The sequence below is a fragment of the Myotis myotis genome, unplaced genomic scaffold, assembly GCF_014108235.1.
Source record: "Myotis myotis isolate mMyoMyo1 unplaced genomic scaffold, mMyoMyo1.p scaffold_m19_p_7, whole genome shotgun sequence".
NCBI lineage: Eukaryota > Metazoa > Chordata > Mammalia > Chiroptera > Vespertilionidae > Myotis > Myotis myotis.
The window spans coordinates 36,134,688-36,156,611 of NW_023416379.1; the positions used below are offsets into that span (position 1 = coordinate 36,134,688).

General features: G+C 44.1%; 1 protein-coding gene across 7 annotated transcripts in view; it reads left to right on the plus strand.

The window, feature by feature from the left end:
• The window catches only part of FYN (FYN proto-oncogene, Src family tyrosine kinase), a 213,330-nt gene that overhangs the window by 173,956 nt on the left and 17,450 nt on the right, over positions 1-21,924 (plus strand). For 5 of the 7 annotated variants that reach the window (XM_036318356.1, XM_036318357.1, XM_036318354.1 and 2 more), the window contains 6 exons: positions 96-199; positions 1,123-1,272; positions 4,052-4,216; positions 7,232-7,411; positions 8,655-8,731; positions 8,828-8,981. In XM_036318356.1, the coding sequence (XP_036174249.1) occupies positions 96-199; positions 1,123-1,272; positions 4,052-4,216; positions 7,232-7,411; positions 8,655-8,731; positions 8,828-8,981 (830 nt within the window). Of the gene's footprint in view, positions 1-95; positions 200-1,122; positions 1,273-4,051; positions 4,217-4,634; positions 4,791-7,231; positions 7,412-8,654; positions 8,732-8,827; positions 8,982-21,924 lie in introns of all 7 variants that reach the window. The other 2 variants (XM_036318358.1, XM_036318360.1) reach the window with 2 other exon arrangements.

The following is a 21,924-nucleotide window of genomic DNA, read 5'->3' on the forward strand; positions in this document are numbered from 1 at the left end:
TGGGTTAGGAGGATCGGGGGGCGAAAGAGCTTGCGTGATTCCATTGTTTAAAATGATTCTTATCAAATGTTTCCTTTTCTTGATCTCATTTATAGGTGGTACTTTGGAAAACTTGGCCGAAAAGATGCTGAGCGACAGCTTTTGTCCTTTGGAAACCCACGAGGTACCTTTCTTATCCGCGAGAGTGAAACCACCAAAGGTAAGATAATAAGCCCAAGAAGTTCACTTGTCATTCTGATCTGTGGATCAGTCAGAGGGGATGAAAGGCTTATCTCTAAGGGACGGGTCTGTAAATGGCACAGACCCTCCCTGCCTTCTGAGGGAGGGAGTCCTATTTTCAGCTTTTCCTCCAGGCTCTGGAGCTACAGACAGACAGCTCCACAAAGACTACAGAGGCTCAGAACCAACACCTTCCTCTTGTAACAGGGGCTGGGCAGCTTCCCTCCTCCGGGCGCACAAGATCACAGAATTTTCACAGATCCTTTAGAATTATGAATTTCTGAAACTTAGTTCCTCAGGCGCCAAGCATGCAGGTTGTTTTTCCATTTCCTCTGTGGCTTTTTTCATAACTGAAGATTGCTCTTCCTCCAACTATTGGCGTTTTCATTATTTAACGTCTCATTAGAGCCCACAAGAGGAGCCCTGCCAAGGCAACGAGCAGAGGCCTCTAGCTTCATGGGCCAGACACAGGCTATCTGCTCCTGGGAAAGTACTGTGAAGCAGCCATGGGACGCTCACCCCTAGAGAAGCAGTCCCTACGCTTCCTTGCTACCCACCATCCCCTCCTCCATGGTGCTCCAGGGGCAAAAGAGCATGCACAGCCTGGAATGTCTGTGCTCCTCTCCATCTTGCCAGGGCAGGGGACGGGATGGGGGAGGAAGGGGTGTAGGGAAAAATCCAAATAGCCTTCATTCTCAAGGGTAAATCATTTTATTGCTAATATCTTCTGACATTTTCAGAAAAGAGGTGTTTTCTTCCTATGTTACAGAGTGGAAGTGTGTGTGTGTTGCGGGGGCAGTCTCTGCTTGATAATGATTAATCAGAATAGTCAAGTAAATGAGACCTAAATAACAAATGATACTCACAGTGATTGGAGCTGCTAATACTTTGCATATTTACCAGGTGCCTATTCACTTTCCATCCGTGATTGGGATGATATGAAAGGAGACCATGTCAAACATTATAAAATTCGCAAACTTGACAATGGTGGATACTACATTACCACCCGGGCCCAGTTTGAAACACTTCAACAGCTTGTACAGCATTACTCAGGTAACCTTAATTCTAACCAGTGACTGAACATTTGGATACTGGAGGGACTGGGTGGGCACAGAGCAGGAGAGGGGCAGGGAAGGGGGAACAGGTACAGCAAATACATGCAGTCGCTAGTCAAATACAGTTGACCCTTGATCAACAAGGTTTGAACTGCACAGGTCCACTTCTATGGGAATTTTTTCAGTAAATACATGCAGTACTGTAAATGCATTTTCTCTTCCTTGTGATTTTCTTAATAACATTTTCTTTTCTCTAGCTGACTTTATTATAAGATTACATAAATCATGTAACACAAAATAAGCACTAGTCAACCGTTTATATGTTCAGTAAGGCTTCTAGTCAACAGTAGACTATTAGTAGTCGAGCTTTTGGGGAGTCAAAAGTTATATGTGCATTTTCAACAGCATGGTGGTCGGAGTCCCCAACCCCCATGTTGTTCAAGGGCCAATGGTAGTTTTCTTTGCTAGCCCCTCACAGTGGCTAAATAGGATCTACTGATGTTTTTCTACCGTAATTATAAGTTCCATCAAAAGATTCTATAACATTTTAGTTTCCCAAGTGGAAAGCCATAGGTTAAACTTAAGAAGTTGTTATCTGTCCTATTCCCCTGCAGAAAAGAATTCAGAGGCTGTGAGAGGGTGAAGGAGCAATCTCTAGGGGGAACATACATGGGCCTCCTACAGGGGGTGTGTGTCTCTACCATCACCTTACACTCAACTCTGTTGCAGGAATGACTGTTCGTACATTTTCTCATGACTAGATGAGTTTTCTGGCCCATTTATCATGCTCTCCTTCCCCACCAATACTTCTGTTCCCTAACTGGACTTAGACTTATGTGACCCACAGGTCAGTTACAGCTGCTGTGTTAAACTTTTAAGCAGATCAATCTCCATCCTAACACCCAGGTGTCACCAGTAGCCTGCTGTTCCTAGAAATGTACACGTAGATGTTTAGGTGTGCGATTTGTGCATTTTATTAAAGAGTGTGGTCTTATGTGCCAGTGTTAAAATGATAGCTTTCTTTCCTAGATTAGCAAGTATATTCCACTATATAAAACATGCACACAGGCGGATATAGATACACATGTGCAGATATAGATCTATGTCCCAGTAAGCCCAGCAGTTTTTTGTGTGGCTATATGTAATTTTAAGTTGTTCTTCAGGATAATGCCACTACCCCAAAAGAGTACATGCCTTGATTTCAACTATTGCTGTGTGTACATTCATTAAAAAGTATATGTGCATGTGTGTGATTTTTTTAACAACCAACAAAAAGTAGTCTTTTGAAGATGGCAATAAGTAATGTCTATCTATTGATCTTAGGCACTAATGAACAAGTGAAAAAATTAGCAACACGGTGTATTTATTGATTATGGCATTGGGGAACTTTGATTTATGTAAATTCTAATGAAATATTTGGGAGAAATGGAGCAGAATATCTCCCTGAGCTTAAATGATATTCTCAGAATGCCTGCACGTTGTAAGGGTTTTTCAAATACCAAAATATATTGCATTGCAGCCAAACATCAGCAGGATCCCCAGAGTTTGAATCATTTGAAAATATTGTATCGGAAAAGGCACCTTAATAACATCATAAAGCTGGAAGGAGAGAAGGGATGGAAAGAGCAACAGACATTTTTTTAATCTCAAAAAAATTTGTTTTTATATAGACTTTTCCTCTTCCCTCATTTCTCTCACACAATAAAGTGCCTTCAAAATATGGACACATAAATAATTTCCTACCTAAACATCTTGGAACCTAATTCTATCAAAAAGAAAGGAATAAAAAAAGTCACTGGTTCCTGAAGAAAAGGCAGCAATACTACATTTGATTTCCCCGGATCTGAGGGACTTCCAGTCGGGGGTTGGGGCTCTGTCCGCCTCACAGCCAGGCTCTGTGTAGCTTCTGCCACTGCCCTCATTCCTGTCTTTGGCTCCCTTTTCTCACCTGATTGGTGTGAACTTGGCATTTAGGCAATTTCCCCTTACCGCTGCTAGATAATCTTTGAAGAGAGAGAAAAAACTTCCAAATCACCTCACAGTGATAACTACTTCTTTCCTTTCTCTTTTTCATGGATAATAGAGTTCTTCACATCCTTTTATTTCTATAGATTTTAGTTTTTGTTCTTTCTGCTTTCAAACCAGTCTCCTAAATTATACACTGGAGATTGTTATAAACATTTTTAATAGGAAATACCAAGGAAGCAGGATGGAGTCAGTTAAAATGCCAGAGAAATCATTAGAGAAATGTGGCCAGTTTTGCCCCTGCCAGGTATCATCTTCATTCTTACTAGACTATAAATCTGATGTTGTATAGAAGGATCCTGTTCTGACGTTACCATTTTAAATATAGTTCAAAAACCCTTAATTTTGGCATGGGGAGGACAATCATGTTGACATTCTATAGTCCACCCTACCCTTGGAAATCAATGGAGGTGTTTGCAGGGTTGCAGAAGGCATGTCATTAGCACATTGGGCTGAAATGTTTTTCTTACTTCGTGAGTATAGAAACCAAAACAGTCTAATCTATGTATATGAATAGACCATATTATACCTAGGGATATGGAATAGTGCAAACTTCAGATGTCCTCTATTCTACCTTCAATAGACATGTTTCAGTGTGTGGTGTCTGATCTTCCAAGATGTGTGTAGCTCTCTGCCAGTGTGTACTGTTCGGAGTGATGCTGTGCGCTGGCTGAGTGTGTGCACCTGCAAGTGTTGTGTTTCACGTGTTCTGCTTTTCTCTCCCTCTCTTGCTGCTGTCCCCGCTCCGTCAGAGAGAGCTGCAGGTCTCTGCTGCCGCCTGGTAGTTCCCTGTCACAAAGGGATGCCAAGGCTTACCGATCTGTCTGTCAAAACCAAAGATGTCTGGGAAATCCCTCGAGAATCCCTGCAGTTGATCAAGAGACTGGGAAATGGGCAGTTTGGGGAAGTATGGATGGGTATGCTAAGCCTCAATTACTTTATTACTAGCATCCTCGTTTGGGAAGTCTCAAACATCAAAGATGGAAGGTGAAAGTAAAGACTATGAGCAGAAGGAAAGTTTGAATTACTAATAGTGGGGAATAATGATTTTGATTTTGGAATTCCGGAACTTCTAGAAAAAAAATATGTAAGTGGTCAAGATTGGCAAATGGCTCAAATGATACTATTATATGTGTTTCAATTCATAAGCCAGTAAATGGTACAAGGAATGATCAGACCTGCACCATATGCATTGCTCTTCATTTCCAACTGCAGATGTTTGTCCAGTGAGCTCAGTATTGCCCTCAAGGGCAAGTCACCTTCCATCTTTCCTAGTGCATGCATGATTATGGATTATAAGGACTGTGTTTTCTTTATTAATCCTCTTTCCTGTAGAGAAAGCTGATGGGTTGTGTTTTAACTTAACTGTGATTGCATCGAGTTGTACCCCACAAACTTCTGGATTGGCTAAAGATGCGTGGGAAGTTGCACGTGATTCGTTGTATCTGGAGAAGAAGCTGGGTCAGGGGTGTTTCGCTGAAGTGTGGCTTGGTAAGGCAGAGGGCACCTTTTGTTTTGGCTCCATCTCAAAGCCAATTAAACGGATGGTTTTGAACACAACACATTAACAGCCATTGGGACCAAGACACTTAACCTGGATAGCTGGTACAGGCCACCCAGATTTTCAGAATATGGCAGTACCTTCCTGTTCTCTTCTGTCCTACTTCACGTGGTTAATTAAGGCACGCACAGTACAGGAAACCAATGCAATAGGACTCTGGGGTTTCTTCTTCCTAAGACCTGGGAAGGTAAGATACTATAGCTGGGCTACTGTAGGAGGAGACCCTGGGCTTTTTTGCTCAATCTTTACTAGCTGATTAACCATGGGCAAAGGGCTTGTTTAACCTCTTTGAGTCTCAGTTTCCTCATCTGTAAAACTGGAATGATACCTACTTCATAGAACTAGGAGGATTACAAAGGATAATATGTCTATTAAAGAGTCCCTTGCATAGAGTAGGTGCTCAGTAGATACAGGCAGTTCTCTTAATCTGCTTGTCATCTGATTGGTAAGGCCTTCTGCACTGGGCCTTCCCCATATAACTCCCTCTGAGGCAATTGCAGCTTTGCTTAGACAATCCATGGGCTTAGGCCCCACCCAAAAAATATTGCCAGTAAGGCAATATTAGTATTTATGGAATCCTCCTTCTTCCTTTCTTAGATTCAATGAAAAATAATTGTTATGTGTGGCTGTAGGTATTTAGGTGTAGTCTGCACTAAAAGATTGAACATGGTTAAAGCTCTTGGAACAGAGCCTGGCAATGAGGAAGTACTGCATAGATCCAGAGTTAGAGGTAGAAATAGAGAGAGATAAAAATAGAGAGACAGGTAGATACTCAGTCAGACACATATGTATATATGTGTAAGCTAGTTTAATAAGAATTATCACTGTTATTGTTTTTCAGAGTCCACATTGTGATGTCCAATACTTTAGCTCAAGTATCGTAAAATATGTTTATATTACCTTCTCCTCCATCTGCCCAATTTATAATTAAAATTATGGGTCCTAAGAATTTTTATCCAGTCACTAATACAATCAGGAATAATTGAACACTATACAAAATTTATTTACAAACATTTTAATTATAAACTTTAAATCATTACACATATTACTAAGATTTTGCTTCCCACTGAACATAAAACATCATTTTTTGGTAGTTCAGGATCAGGATGGAATGCCAATGTAAGTAACTGGGTTGTTATTAGACAAAGGTTTCTATTTAAAATTTTGGGGTACTAACACTCAAATAGCAAAGACCACTTACAAGTTGTCAAAGTTCCCATTTATGTTTAGTGGTCAGATATTTTGTAAGGTTTGATGAATATTCCTTTAAGCCACTTATTCTTTAATGATTCATATTTTATAGGTTGCATTTTAAAGTATATGAACCGTGTTTTTAAAAAGGTAACAAAAGTTGCCTCAATTTACAGAATTTGTTAATTCTAAATTCAATTATATTAAATATAAAATTTAATCTTAATTTAATCCAGCATTTTCCAAATAGAAAATAATATAATCTAATGTAGAAGATCTCCCCCCTTATAAATAGTTTTAATTCAAAGTCATAGGACTAATAATGGAATACCCATACAACCTACTTTTTTAAAAATTTGGGAGCTGAAAGAAATTCAAAAGACAATCCAGTTCTATTTCAGTATTTTGCAGATGAGGTAACCGATGATCATAAACCAGGCATGCCTCTGGACCTACTAGATTCTTTTAACATGTAAAGTTTAAATATTTCTGTTCCCTCTTAGCTGTTGTCTAATTTTTCCAGTCTAGCTGATAGAAGTCATTGCTCTCTTGTGGCTGACCATCAGTAAGCCTCAGGAATTTTCCTTACCTGGTTTAAGTATGGGCAAGAAGTCTGTGAGCTTGCCTCTGCTTATCAGCATAATTGCGTTCTACTTATAGATCACCTGTTCAAGGACTCAGTCAAGTAGCTCATGCATTGCAGACAAGTGAAAGTCTAGTGGTAATTTCCAGACATCCTCAGCATGTTGCCATCTTTTTAAAATGGTATACCCCATAAAACAGAACTTAATCTCATTTCTTCCATGCTCACTGTACTGCCTATTGGATGGATATTGGATGGCCAGGCTTGTTCTACCCATGGGCTTTTATTCTTGTAAAGAAGTGTCCAGAGCTTTTGGTATACATTTGTAATCACATGGCTGAACCAGAAAAGGAACGTGAAATATATCAAAATAAGAAAATAGTTCAATTATAAACCATAATATAGCCAGAAGTAAATACATATTTTCTATTGAAAATCCTTGACTGAGTCCTTACATTTTATTGTCTTTGTTTGACAAAAACTATATTAAATTTTTAACTTAAAATCTAACCTTATATAAATAGCTATTAATTTAAAAACTTTTTTTCCATCAAAAGAGGACCTTTTGTTTGACTTAATATTGTGGGATGTCTGCAGGTACCTGGAATGGAAACACAAAAGTAGCCATAAAGACTCTGAAACCAGGCACAATGTCCCCTGAATCTTTCCTCGAGGAAGCGCAGATCATGAAGAAGCTAAAGCACGACAAGCTGGTCCAGCTGTACGCTGTGGTGTCCGAGGAGCCCATCTACATTGTCACCGAGTACATGAATAAAGGTTGGGCAAGGCCTCTCCAGGCTTCACCTCACAATGACCTACAGGGCTTGTTTCGGAGAGAGGAGCGGAGTTGCCTGCTTGCTTCTTTCCCTGGTTTCTGCATGAGTCAAGCATGCCCATCAGGAAGTGCAAATTGTGTGCTCATTAGTGAAAACATTTTAAACAGGCCATGACCTCCAGATTGCCCCCCAGGTCCTTGTGATACCGGTACCTTTTGCATGCTACACATGCAGAGTTCTAGCTCCTCTCCTTAATGAACGTGTCCATTTCTAATGTTGGTGATACAGAGGGCTGTGACAGTTTGCTATTATTTTGAATGCCATCGCTTGTATTAAATTTCCGTTTTGCAGGGCTGAGCAGTTAATATCAGGCACTGGTCTTGGGGCTAAGTTGAGTCTCCATTTTTTTAACATTTTGTTTTTCAGCTCTCTTCTTATAATCAGATGAAGAAAGACATGTTTTTAAAGAACACATTTTATTCTCATTCTCTCTGTGTGTGGCTCTGTCTTCTAATCAAAGCAGTATTTTTGGGGATAAAGCCAAAGATCACTTTGTTTTGGAATAATAGATGAACCAAACAAAAAATGTCCTTAAAAGGCAATGCATTGTACATCAGAGGATACCAGTGTAGTTTTTCCTTTCCATGTTCTCTTAAAATATATTAGGAATTTTTTTCCTGGCAGATTGTCCTTTGTATCCAGAGTTATTTGGTAAATAACTTTGGGATTCAAGCATGAAAAAAATCACCATGACCCTGTTGAGCCTCCAGCCTCTGCATGTGACTGTCCCAGCCCTGGTGTCAGTTCTGAGCTACTCGGGCTGCGCTGTCACAGCAGCACTGAAGCTCAGCTATCTATATACAGGGCTCCTTGAGGCCCGGCTGGCCAGGATCTAATGAGGAGCTATTTGCCCCACCCTATATTCCTTAGATATTCTTTTCTTTCAGGTATTTTTTTTCTTGATTTAAAATCTGTAAATAAGCTAGGCCAGCCGTTCTCAAACTTGACTATGTGTCAGAATCACCTAGAGGACTTCTTAAAATACAGGTTTCTGGGCCTAAGCTCCAGAGTTCTGATTCAGTAGATCTGGGGTGGAGCCTGAGCGTATGAACCTTTCTTTTGCACCGATGGCATTATTCAGTTCAGTTACCTCCTTACTTCTAATAAGAAAGCCAAATATAGCCCTTTGTTGGACATTTTTATCTTTCAAAGTAAATTGAAATGGTTTCATGTTTTCTTCATAGGAAGTTTACTTGACTTCTTAAAAGATGGAGAAGGAAGAGCTCTGAAATTACCAAATTTGGTGGACATGGCAGCACAGGTAGGCCCCATGGTACCTTGATTCCTGCCTTAGATATTATGATGTGTAAATATATCAGCCAAGGTGTAACATGTTCCATTCTCTCAACTTCCACAGGTTGCTGCAGGAATGGCTTACATCGAACGCATGAATTACATCCACAGAGATCTGCGATCAGCAAACATTCTAGTGGGGAATGGACTAATATGCAAGATCGCCGACTTTGGATTGGCCAGATTGATCGAGGACAATGAGTACACAGCCAGACAAGGTAGGCACTTGGATGATGATGGCTCATGACCACATCGTTGAAAACAGCCCTTCCTCCCTCCTTCCCTTTCCTTCCTTCAGAAAATATTTGAAATGTCATTCTTCAGATAGGTTTTTTTTCTTTTTTATCTGGCAGGAATTTGACAACTCAGCTGGTGGGAGGCTGTAGTGGGTTTCAATAGATGGATGAGATGTTCCTTTTTGATGAGTGAGTGTTCACTGGTGTGGTCCTCCGGTTTGTGGCACCCTCACAGTGCTTTGCTTCTGAAGGAGGGTTGTGGAAGGCCAGTGGATCAGTCAGGTAACAGCTCGTCATTCCACCAGAGTCTCGGCAAAAAGCAGAAGGCATGCTCGTTGGATAATGTAATAAAGGAGTTATTTATAAAGACATGGGCAGGGTTTCAGAAAACCAGCAGAGCATGGTGCCTTCCACGGTATATTCCAAGGCTTGTATTAGCAGTGGACCTGAGGCCTGAAGGCAAAGGAGTATGGGGGGCAGCGGGCACCAGAACTACGAACGCAGCTGTGCTGAAAAGCCACCTTAGAGAGAGGCAGCAGGGTGGGTCTGGAGGATTCGTACCCAGGCTCACTCTTCAGCCTCCTCCAGACCTCCTGCCAAACCCAACAAGAAGCTAGGGGTCAAAGGCGCCCATTGATGAGTTCAGATGGGTCCAGAGCAAGAACAGTAAAAGGGGATTTAGAGGGAAAATAGAAGATAACATGTAGTCACTTGAAAATAACTTCCCTTAATTACCTCCTCCTACCCACCCCCTCCAAAGATTTGTAGAATTGGCCTCTAGAAAAAATACATCCCAACCAGCTGCCACTCTGGTGGGCAGCTTGTCAGGTGCTTTTAGAGCACCAGGAAGGAAATGCCCACGGTTATTTTCTGTCCTCAGACATCTTCACGTAGCGGTCAACAGGTAAACATGCAGAGTTAAAAGGGCTGTTGGCAATTAAATGTAGGCTCCTCGTGTGGAATATAATGCCTATGTCTGAAGAAAGAGGTAACCTTCATTGTTGTTGTTTTAACCAAAGCTGGTTATTCTGAGCAAGGCTGAGTGGTGACTGGAATATATTACAGGGCGGTGCTTTCTGCTGGATTTCATAAAGGCCACCTCCAGAATTCTTATTCTTCTTTATTTCTCAATTCTTTCATTTCTTGCCAATTCTTCCCTGCTTTTATCATTCTCGGCAGTCTCCAGTGATGAGGAAAAATGTTAAACTCAAATCCTGGCTCGTACAGACACTGTCCAAATGCAAAATTATGTGTTGGTCAGACAGCTTGGCTATTTGAATTTCCCCAACATGTGGCAGTTCTTGTCCTGGAGCCAAATGCCCACACAGCAAGCATGCCCACACATTATACACACACCAGTGCGGGGCCAGATGGCATGCGTATCTCTAATCAAAGGCACACGGACAGCTTTGGTTGGCAATGGCAGTCCTCAGAAAATGTGGACGTGATTTTGAGTCAAGGTGAGCTGAGAGGGTCTGAAGTACCACTGGGTCTGAAACCTGGCCCTAAATGAAAGCCTTTACCCAGAGGCAAACCTGTCAGATCTCAGCTCACAGACCTGGAAGGAGAGGAGAACAGAGCAGAGCAGGCGAAGGTTGTGAGGCATGAATATCTGATTTAGGAAGTGGTGAGAGAGAGTCAGTCTTGTTGTTTGGTCCTGTAAGCATCCTTCATGTTGCTGGAGGGATTGGTTCAGGACTTGTTTCTCCCCTTCTCCTGGACTTTGGACTTTATAGAATTTGTGGTCCTGAACCATCCATAAATGAGAGGGTTACAGGGCCAGAAGCCCGAGGATGCTGGCAGGAGTGCTGCTGGCAGGGCCTGGCTATTTAGCACCTGGAATGAGACCCCTCTGGCGGTGGCCCTGGGTGATGAGCGCCCGTGGGGAAGGCCTGTGAGGAGCCCTCACTGGTTACTGTCACACACGCGGCTGCTGTGGAACAGGCCCAGCAGCCAACCCAGCCCTGGCCTTCAAGTCCAGTCTTCTTCGGTGAGCTGTCTTGATTGCTTTCTGTGGCCCCTCACTTCCACCATGACCTTTCAAAGGATTGGCCTCAAACCCTTTGTGTACTATGTTTTCTTCACTTAATCTCCACAAAGAGTATTCACTCTTCCTTCTTAAAATTCTTTTTTTCCCATCACCATATATCCCCTCTGTGTCCTCTCCCACCTCCACCCATCCCCCTTCACCCCAGCAATCATCACACTGTTGTCCATGTCCATGAGTTATCTATCTTTTGTTTTTCTCAATTTCTTCATCCCCCACACTCACCAGAGCTTTCTGCCTGCTCTTTATCTATGAGTCTGTCTCTATTTTGCTTGGTAGTTCAGTTTGTTCATTAAATTTTTGTTCATTAAATTCCACATGTGAGTGAAATCATATAGTACTTGTTTTTCTCTGGCCTATTTTGCTTAGCATAATGTTCTCCAGATCTATCCATGCTGTTGTAAAGGATAAAAGTTTCTTCCTTTTTACAGCAGAGTAGAATTCCAATATGTAAATGTGCCACAACTTTTTTTATCCACTTGTCTACTGATGGACACTTGGGCTGCCTCCAAATTGTGGCTATTGTAAATAATGCTGCAATGAACATCGGGGTGAATATATTCTTTCTAATTAGTGTTTCAGGTTCCATCAAATAAATTCCCAGAAGTGGAATCACTGGGTCTTCCCTTTCACAAAATATCTTTAGATCCATGCCAAAGACTAGAGAGAGATAAGTAAGACGTAAATGAACTGGAAAACTAAACTGGGGTGGGGGGACCACAAAGTCTGTGAGGCCCCAGGATTTTCAAGGAGAATAAAAGAAATGCTGCCCTACAGCAGAGGGAGTGGAAGGAGCAGGGGCATTTATGGAATATACTTACAAAAGCCAGGCCTGAGCGGGAGAATGTGAGCAGTGGGGAGGAAGCAATAGAGAAAGCCCAGAGGGGTTAAGTAACTCATATAAAGCCCCACAGCTAGTAAAAGGGCAGAGGCAGGATTTGAATCTATGTATGGCTGGCCCTACTGCCTCTGCCCTCTTAAGCTATATTGACTGCCTCTGATCCAGACTGATTAAAAGAACAGAAAATTAAAAATTGAGATTAATCATAAGTCCCTTTATCTCTTTTATTTTATGGGAAAGTTTGGTGGTGTGTGTGTGTGTGTGTGTGTGTGTGTGTGTGTGTGTGTGTGTATTGGAAAGACCTTCCTTTTCCGGCTCTGGGACAACTCAGCTGTTTATAGAGTTCCTCCTCCCAAGGGTCTGCCTGCCCTGGCCTCTGTGCAAGGCAGAGGGCCTGGTGTGCATCTGTGGTGTGCTCTGCAGATGGCATGCGTGCTGCGTGCTGAAGTGTTTGCTGGGAGGCAGCAGCTCCTCCACACAGCTGGCCCGTGTGCCTGGTAATGTTTGCAAGTTGGGTTTTATGATCCCACAGGCCGCAGCCAGGCAGCATCTTGATTATGGGACTGTGGGCAGTGTTCAAAGCATGTGCTGGACACAGGTATTTAGGGCTGGGAGTGACAGTTATTTTTCAGCACAGTTGTGACCTTCCCATTGAAGGGCACACCGAAATGCCTGTCCTCCCCCTGGATGGATGTGATGGCATTTCCCAGGGCACAAGCAGCACTGGAACGTGGACCTGTGTTAAATAGCCCTTCCTGCGTTCCTTCCCTCCCACCACCCCCACCCCACTGGACTGCCCGGAAGCCCCATATGAAGAGGAAGGTCAAGACTAGGCCAGAATCTGTGAGGATGATGCTCTGCCAACAGCATTCTAGAGGCAACTAGACATTACGTGGTGCTGCTCGTTCTGTTACCTGTCCATTTCCTCAGCTGCAGCAGATACATCTGTAGATCTCTTTAGTCATAAACTCTGTGCTAAACTCTGACCACTCAGGGCCCCTGAGTAATGCCAGCACTCATTATTTGAGGGCCTTGTGTGTAAAAGGGACTTTGCTAGGAGCTGCTAATATTATGAAGCCTAAGACTGCACAGGGGCAGGGAGCAGGCATGGGGAGGGACACTGAAGTTGGGTAGAACCAGGTGTGAAACCCACTCTGTCCTCTGGGGTCTCAGACAAGCTAGTTAACTTTGCCACAGCTCAGTTTGCTTATTTGTGGAAATATATTTTACCTGCTTTGTGTTTTAATTTTTGCAAATATTAAGTAAAACAATAAATGTAAAGTATTAGCATAGTGCCCAGTGCATAGCAGATGATAGATAAAAAATACTCTTGTTATGTTCCATATAGGACTAAGCTTTTGAATAATAAGCAAATGCAAGAATGGATTGTAGGCACAATGGAAAGGCTGAAACAGGAAAGGGAGAGAAGAATCAAACATAATTCCCAAATAGTCTGATGCAAGTAATCATGAGAATGGAGTTGCCCGTAACAGAAATGAGTGGTCTTATTTTCAGAGAAAGAGGGTGAGTTTGGGATTTATTGAGCTTGAGGTGGTTATGGTACTACATCCATTGAGGTGTTGAAGCCCAGAGAGGTCAGTCAGGGTGCCCACTGCCACAGGTCCTCACCTTCCAGCCCTCCCATATCACTATGCCTCAGCTGACCATGGCCTCTCACCCCCATGCTACCTACACCCTCCCTAGGGTCTGATCCCAGCCACCTCCCCACCCCAGCACTGCACCTTCATCCTAGCCTCATTCCACAGCTGACCCCCATCATGCCCGTGCCAGGGCGCCGCAGAGACCAGCCGTCCGCCCTTTGGTCCTCACACTTGCAACCACACCTGTCTCCTGCAACCACCAGCATGGGCAGCTGTCACCCAGCTGCACTTCCAAGACTCACAGCCCCTCCAGCCATCCGACAGACAGGAAGCAGCAGGAGAATTCTTGACAGACTCCTGTTTTTTTCTTCATAAGCTTTCAGGAAACTCGGTGCTGACAGACATCAATTTAAACCTAACAAGTTCAGGTACACCTGGCTTATGTATAAGAATGCTTTCTTTTCACCCTGGCCAGTGTGGGTCAGTGATTAAAGTGTCAGCCTATGCACCGGAGGGTCCCGGATGCGATTCCTGGTCAAGGGCATGGACCTGGGTTGCAGGTTCGATTCCCCGCCCCGTCCGGGTGCGTGTGGGAGGCACCCAATCAATGTGTCTGTCTAACATCCATGTTTCTCTCTCTCTCTCCCTTCCTCCCCTCCCTTCCACCCTCTCTTAAAAATAATCAATGTAAATAATGTCCTCCGGTGAGGATTAACAAAAAGAAAAAACAAAAGAATGACTTGCTTTAGTGGACACATGTTTTTTTGGAATCATAATATACAAACCATAAAATGAATAAATTTGAAGTGTGCAACTCAGTGAATTTTTACATCTGTATATGCCCCTGAAATCCCCCACAGATGACGACAGGGAGCACCCCCAGCACCCTAGAAAACCTCCTCGTGCCCTTCCAGCCAGTAACCACCCAGAGGTAGCCACTGTCTTCAGCTGTTACCATAGGTTCGCTTTGCCTCTACTTGAACCTCATACAAACGAATCATAGGTTATACTCTTGTGTCTAGCTTCTTACCCATCATCATGTCTGTGAGATTCATCCATGTGACTGCACATAACCATTGTTCTTTTCTTTACAGTGCTGAGTAGTATTCCATTGTACAAATATATCAGTTCATTCTACTGCTATTTCTAGTTTGGGGCTATTATGAATTAAGCTACCGTGGTGGTAGATGTACGTCCTCCTATTTATTGGGTATTTTCGAGGGGTGGAATTGTTAAATCATAGAGCAAGCCTAGCATTACTGTGCTGTTCCCAGTGCTCTGTTCCCTCCGGGCTGGTGAGGCAGCCTGGGGAGACGGGAACCTGCGGTTACAGGTTAGGAGCCAGGGTTTGCACTAGCTCTGTCACTTACAGGGGTGCTGTCCCCAGGCAAATCACTTAACCATTTGACCCTCATTTTAGCATCTGTAAAATGGAAATTAAAAACAATTACCTTACATACTTACCATGAGAATTAAATGGGCTGTCGGTAAAGGTTCTTAGAGGGTTCTGAAATATAAAAGCCACTCTCATAATCTGATTTTTGTATGTTTTATGTATATTTTTCTTGAAAAGGATCTTTATTTTCTTACTTAAAAGTTTTTAAAGAAAATGACTATTGGTAATCAATACAGAAGAATCAATCTTTTAAGAGAAAAAATATTATTTCATTATTTGACAGCTCTCTCTCTCTCTCTCTCCCTCCCTCCCTCCCTCTCTCTCTCATACACACAGTCACACACAAATGCATACACCTCCCTGGTCTTCCCTGCCTCGCTCCCATCAGGGTCTGTCACTTACAGGACCTGCCTCCTTAACCCTTTCCTCTCCTGATTTGAATCATCACAAAGACAGGAACACAGAGCTGCTGTGTTTGGGGTTGATTTTAAGGTCTAAGTGAAGGACAAGATCGTTGTTGTGGAAGCAAATGTCAAGGCAAGTTAATCACTGGGTCTTCAGAATGTACATAGAAACGGGCATTCAGGACGTTGTATAAGACCTGCTCTAAGTTTCAATTTGTGTATGAAATAGAAAAAGAAAAACGCGTCTGTTCAGATGCTCTCAGTACTGAGGGTTTACGTTGAAAAGAGTATTATCTGGAGGAAATCTTACGTATAAATCAGGCTGCAAAGAATTCATAATTGTTGCAGCTTTCATATTAATTATTTCATGTTAAAAAATTGTTACTGCATAAATTAACACATTCTTTCATGGAGAACATATTTTAGAAAGATTTGTTACTTTAATAACTCTTTGTGTATCAGATATCCCAGATGCCTGTACTAATTAAATATAATCAGATTTTGGATTCAAAAGCACAGTAGCCATTTAACACAAACAAGCAGGCAGCTAGGTTGACAAACACAGTCAGGAAAAAGCGGGTCCCTATTTCTTTCATATGTTGAATTTCACAATTCAGAGCTGTGAATTTAGTTCCTGTCCTTCCTTTGTGTTACTACGACTGGGTATTATCAGACTCAGAGCGCCAGCTTTCCAGCTCAAGGGCTCCTGCAGAATTCTTAATCAGCTCTTCTGAGGCCCCTGTAATCCCACGGCAGATCAAGGCTGATCTCGCCACGAGGGGCCCTCCCTCTGCCCCTGGCCGCACATGCACTTCTTGTTCTCTGTCAGCAACAGCATTGCAGTTCCCACACAGTGTGCTGTGACCTGAACAGCAAATGTGTGTGTGTGGGGGGGGGGGGGGGAGGAGTTAATTATTGAATTTAATCTAATTCTTCCCATGCTAGAGAAGCAAACCATCCTTTAACAACAAGCAAACCCTTTCCAATGCAGCCATTGTTTTAAGTACTGAGCAGGAAGCGCGTTTGTTTGAACTGACCACACATGGGTCCCCAGGGGCTGTCTGGTGAGAGCTGGGGGTTCCCGCAGAACGCCTGCTGGTGGCCGGGTTGGAGCCATCGTTCCTGCTGAGCGGACGGGTTGCAGCCTGAACCGAGCCTGGTTCTCATCAATCCTCCCAGATCTGAGTTTGGTACACTTCTGTCGCTAGGGAGAAAAGCGCCTTCATTTGTATTCTGCCGCTTACAGTCCCGGGCTTCCACCGCATTTCAAGAGAGAGAGCGACGCTTTGTGTGTCTACTGAGCCACAGCGGAGCTGCCGGGCCAGGTTAACCTCAGGGCTAGGGATCAGACTGCAGGGAGAGGGGGATGGATGGTACAGACCATCCTTTCCCTGGGAGAAAGGACTCAAAATGAAAAGAAAGGGATTTCAACTCACCCTTGCCTACCCGGCTCTCTTTTAAGCTTACCACTGTTGTGGGGGAGGGGTGGGCTCATTTCGTCCACTCCCACAGTGGGGCAGCTCCCTGACTGCCCAGGGACACAGATGGGACTGGTGTAAGCCCCGTCGCTGAGCAGAGCCTCTCGTCTGAATACCTTTCCTCTTTATCTGCCCTGGGCCATCCTCCATGTATTCCAGTGGATTCCTTCTCCTTTGTACTGTCTGGAGCAGAGCAATTTTGGGGTTGTTTGAGTGGTCAAGAGCAAGTCGTTGGGCTCTGCGTCCCACATTCCCTAGTAATCAGCAAGAAGGAAGCAGATGGTCACCCCCTGTGATTGTAAAGTGTGTACATAGGAACTGCAGACGCCATCAAACATCACAAATGTCACTCGGCTTCCTTGTCTTGCTTTGCTGCAAAAGGAACTCCTGCCTTTGCATCGTCTGGATAAACAGGGACAGGCAGTGCCTAGGAAAACGGGCCCACATGTTGAAGCCTCCGTCTCTTCCTGCCAAAGGAGGGTGTACCGCAGCGTCTCCCTGGGAGAGGGGAGGGGGGAGGGGGGAGGGGGGTAGTTGGAAAAAGCAACCCAAAGTGGTTATTGTCTGTGTAGCCTGTCTCCCTTCCATATCTTCCTAACTCCCGACCAAACCCTCCATCTGACTACCAGCTGTTCCCTCAACTTCAGTGCTTGTCCTTGCTGCCTGGCACACTTTGCCACATGATGACAGATTGACCCAGGCCGACTGCCCCTTCCAGGATGGCTGGATTCTTAGAATCATTTCTGTGTTGAGCTCCATCCATTTACTACTTGGGTCTGAGTTCTCACCACTGTGAGCAGCAGCCTAGGGAGCTCTGCACACAGCTGTCCTGCCTCTCGTCCCGACTAAAAGTCCGCAACGCTAGGTTCCCCTACTGGAGCTGTGCATCAGAACATTGCTTCTTCGGATTCAGCTCCACCGGACTGGATCCGTGCTAGCTAATCCATCTTTATCTTTGTACTATGCTCAGGCCTTGCCTCTGGTCCTTGGTTCTTGTCTACCTTGGCCCAACCTGTCCCTCCTCTATCCCACCCGTGGGATAGCACTTCTCCCTATTCCCTATCTCCTTTTTTCTCAGACACCCCGCTCACCATTGTGCATTTCAGATGAAATATCATCTCATTCCATTGTACCATTTATTTGTCATTTAGTTTTTATCTTTAAAACAGGATGCTAAAACCTTATGAACATAAAGTAGTTTCAGCAGAATGTGGCACCAGGAATAACTGAAAAACACACAGTTGTATTACTCCGGACACATTTAGAAAACGTGAAAGTCATTCCTTTGGCTGGTGTGAAAATTCTGAGTTTTGCCCTGCCAGGTTTTATTGGGTTTGAAATCATTGTTTTGTTTGCGTAACCACAAAGTTCCCTACTTTGATTTCACTTCTTTCCCAGGATATCCTGTCCTCATCCTGCCACTTCCCCATGTAATCAGCTTCCTGTTATTAGCATAGTTTGTGATTTCTTTTCCTTTATTCTCAGGGTCACTTTAAAGTTGAGGTACTGCACATTATTTAATATTGAATGTAATGATTGCAGTCTGTGGCTTCATAATTAAAGGGGGCTCTGGGTGGGTCTTTGGCTCGGAGAACCAGTGTCTGTTATTGACTCTGATGCCTTTCCTCCTTGAAAATGCTGCGAAGGCAGCCCTCGTGTTCTCTGCAGGAAGGATTTGGTTCTGAGATCCTGCGCTGGCTTTGCCTTCCCCACCTTGGCCCAGCTCTTAGCCAGAGGGGATACTTTCTGAAACAGGGCTATGAAATTGGCCTGGCAACCAGGACAAAAAAAAAAAAAAAAATAGGCTTGACAGCCCAGCTCTCCAGTAAGAGCCTGTATTGTGAGCTGGGCCCTACCCAGGCCTGTCCTGGCCCTGCCCTGAGCCTCCCCCGGGAGAATCAGGGTCAGACTGCAGCATTTCCATGTGGCCACCTCAACCCAGGGCTCCGTGCAGCTCCTCTTCCTCCTCTCTCCTGAGCCTCTTCTTCCTAAAGCCAGCACCACATTAGCTATCTGTTGGGTTTGCCTGTGAGCTTGGTCTGCCTGGCTGCCTGGGAAGTCCTAGGGGAGGAGGTGACCTCCCTCCTGCTATGCTGAGGCCTAAAGACACTTGGTAAGTTCTCAGTGATGGGTTGATGAGTGTTTGGGGTTTTCTTCATCCTCTTCCCTCTCTTGAAGTTTGGAGAGCCTTTGCACTACTACCCAAAGAAAATAATATCTGGCATTTATTTAGCTATTACGAGTTGCCAGGTCTGTGCTGAGCCTCTCAAGTTATTTATAATTCTGACCACACCTTATGAGGTTATCAGCATCCCTGATTTACAAATAAGAAGACTGAGATCGAGGGAGGTTTTAAATGGTCACCCAGGAAATCCGGCATGCCAGCCAGATCTGCTGGACCCGGAGCTTCTTTCCTAAATGAGTCCCCTAGACCTTCCACAGCCACGCCTCAGCCCACAGGAGGGCCTCTTTGCATGGTCACTGAAGGGCATCTGCTAGGGAGCCCTGTTCTCTGGCCAATTTACACACACTTGGTGGGTACGGGAGCTAGACTTGGGAGCAAAAGTCTCTGCCACCCTCCTTCACGCTTTTGAAATGCCACTGCCATCATCTTAATGTATGAAGGTGCGTAAAGTGCAGCAAGTAACCGGTCAAGGGAGAACTGTTTCTGTGTGAGGCAGGAGAAGGCAGATAGCCTGGCCGTTGGGGAGAGAGGACGTTCATTAACCGCAATGGAGGGCCTGGGGGCTGGGATGAGCCATCCTGATCTAATAGGTTTAGCTGGTCATCCTGTTTTCACCTAAAAAATGAGAGCATCCAGCCAGACTGTCCTAGAGTGCGGTTATTAGTTTGTTACACTGCTGTATTGTCACTCTTCCTTGTTCAGTTTGATTTAATCTGTATAAAGGAAGAGAATTTCTTTGTCCATCAGAGTGTTAGATACATTGCTAGGTTGATCCTTTAGCCAATTAGAACATCTGTTGAGCAGTTGTGGTCTAACCAGCCTCAAGCAAAGTACCATGGAGAAACAGTGTAAAGCATCGTCTCCAACCTGAAGGGCTTCCATTCTATTTAAAGAGATAAAATAACACATGTAGAGCTAGTAGGAAGACATGTTAGAGCATAGGAATGGCAACATAGTGTGTCATGTTTACGTGCTTGGGCTCTAGAGCCAGACTCCTTTGGTTCCAAACCCCATTCCACCATTCCCACCTATCCTGTGGCATATCATTTTATCTCTGTGTTCGGTGTTCTTATGTATAGAACAGGACTGTTATCAGTGTCAGCCTCCTATGTGTAAAGCACTTAGCATGATGCCTGACAATAAGCATTGAATACATGTTTAGCTATTGTGGCAGTTACTACGGTCAAGCATTCAACTGTTGTTTACAGTGTTGGCCCCAAGCACGTGAGAGAGACCAAGGAAGGCAGGAGTAATCACAGATGACTTCATGAAGGAGACTTGAGCTGCATAGGTGTTAGTTAAGCAGGCGGAAGGAGAGAAGGCATTTAGAACAAGGTAATGTGTGAGAAGCAAGTATGATTATGCCAAGTGCAGGGGAAGCAAACTAAACTAGAATAACTGTGTTTGGGGTAGCAAGGACCAAAGCTGAATAGGTATGTGGGCCCATGAAAAACAGGTGGGGGTTTTGATTTAATGCAGTAAGGAGCCCACTATATGCTTGGGGGCAGGGGCATTATGAAGCTGAGGTTTAAAGCCATTCAGCTGACCCTGAACAACATGAGGGTTAGGGATGCGCACCTCCCATGCCATTGAAAATCCATGTATAATGATAGTCAGTGCTCCAAAACGCAGATTCCCAACTGTGGAGTTGACCCTTGAACAACCTGGGTTTGAATTGGTGGATCAATTGAAAAACCCGCATAGAGGCGGGCCTGTGCCATCATCTTGGCTGGATGGACACTGAGCTGAAGGCAGGGCACCACAGAAGGAGGGCTTTATGACGGGTGAGGACCCCAACCAAGTTTCGGCAGGGAGCTTAACAAGAAAGGGCACATCTAAGGGAAGTCTCACAGAAGGAAACAGTAGACGCTGGTGCTGGACCAGAGCAGAGGTTCAAGGACAGGGCGAAGTCCCAGCCCACTCTAGGCTTTCACCTGGGAGCCTGGCAGAATGGGGATCTAACCCCAGAAGAGAGTGAGAAAGGGACTTCGTTTGCATCCTAAAAAATTAAAGTGAGAATAAACTTTATAAGTTAGTCATTTAGTAACATTCTTTACCCAATAAAAGAATCTCCTTTATAACAAAGTATCTTATTCATAGTAAAATGATTTGATGAAAAGTCGATTTAGGTTCATAGTTGCCACGTTTGAGACTTTGTCACTTAGACATTTGCAGATCAAAAAAGAAGACTTCAGATGAGAGACAACGTGTGTGGCGTATCCAGCCCCATTCACATAGAGATGATGGGCAGGGTTAGTCACGAGAGAGGGTGTTCCTCGGGGAATAAGCAATGAGAGAGAGAGAGAGAGAGAGAGAGAGAGAGAGAGAGAGAGAGAGAGAGAGAGAGAGATAGGAGTCTGCAACACTGAGGTCCCTGGACACTTGTAATTAGAGGGGGAGAAGGAAGAAGAGCCTACAGCAGAACAAAGGAAATGCTCGCAGAGAAAGGAAGCACATCGGGAAGGACGTTTCTCATAGAAATGTCTGAGCTTCACGCAGGCCTGGAGAAGGCTATTTACTTTGTCCCTGAGATTATTAGTGTTATGCAAATGTGAAAGTGGGAGAAAATAGCATAAATATGTCTAGAGTCAGCACAAGTTAGACAAACACCATGACAGAAGTGACAATAGGAGTATAATCTACCCAGTTGCTAATTGCTAACAGACACCCATGGGCCCTGAAATGTCACGATGCTTTTTGAGAGTTTTGAAAAGTCAAAATGCTTTTCACATTCTGTCTCCTCACAAATCGTTCTCAAGGTAATAATGTTATGTTCCATGTTTCAGAGACAAGGCGAAAGGATGAGGTGGGATGTCATCACACTTCTGCCCACACTCTCCAATGGCTTCCCGTCACACTTAGGGTGGCAGCCCAAGGTTTTAGTGTGGCTGCAAAGCCCACAAAATCTGTCCTTGCAGCTCATTCTATTATTCTTGATGGCTCTTGTCGCTGTCTGACATACATAATGGCCAC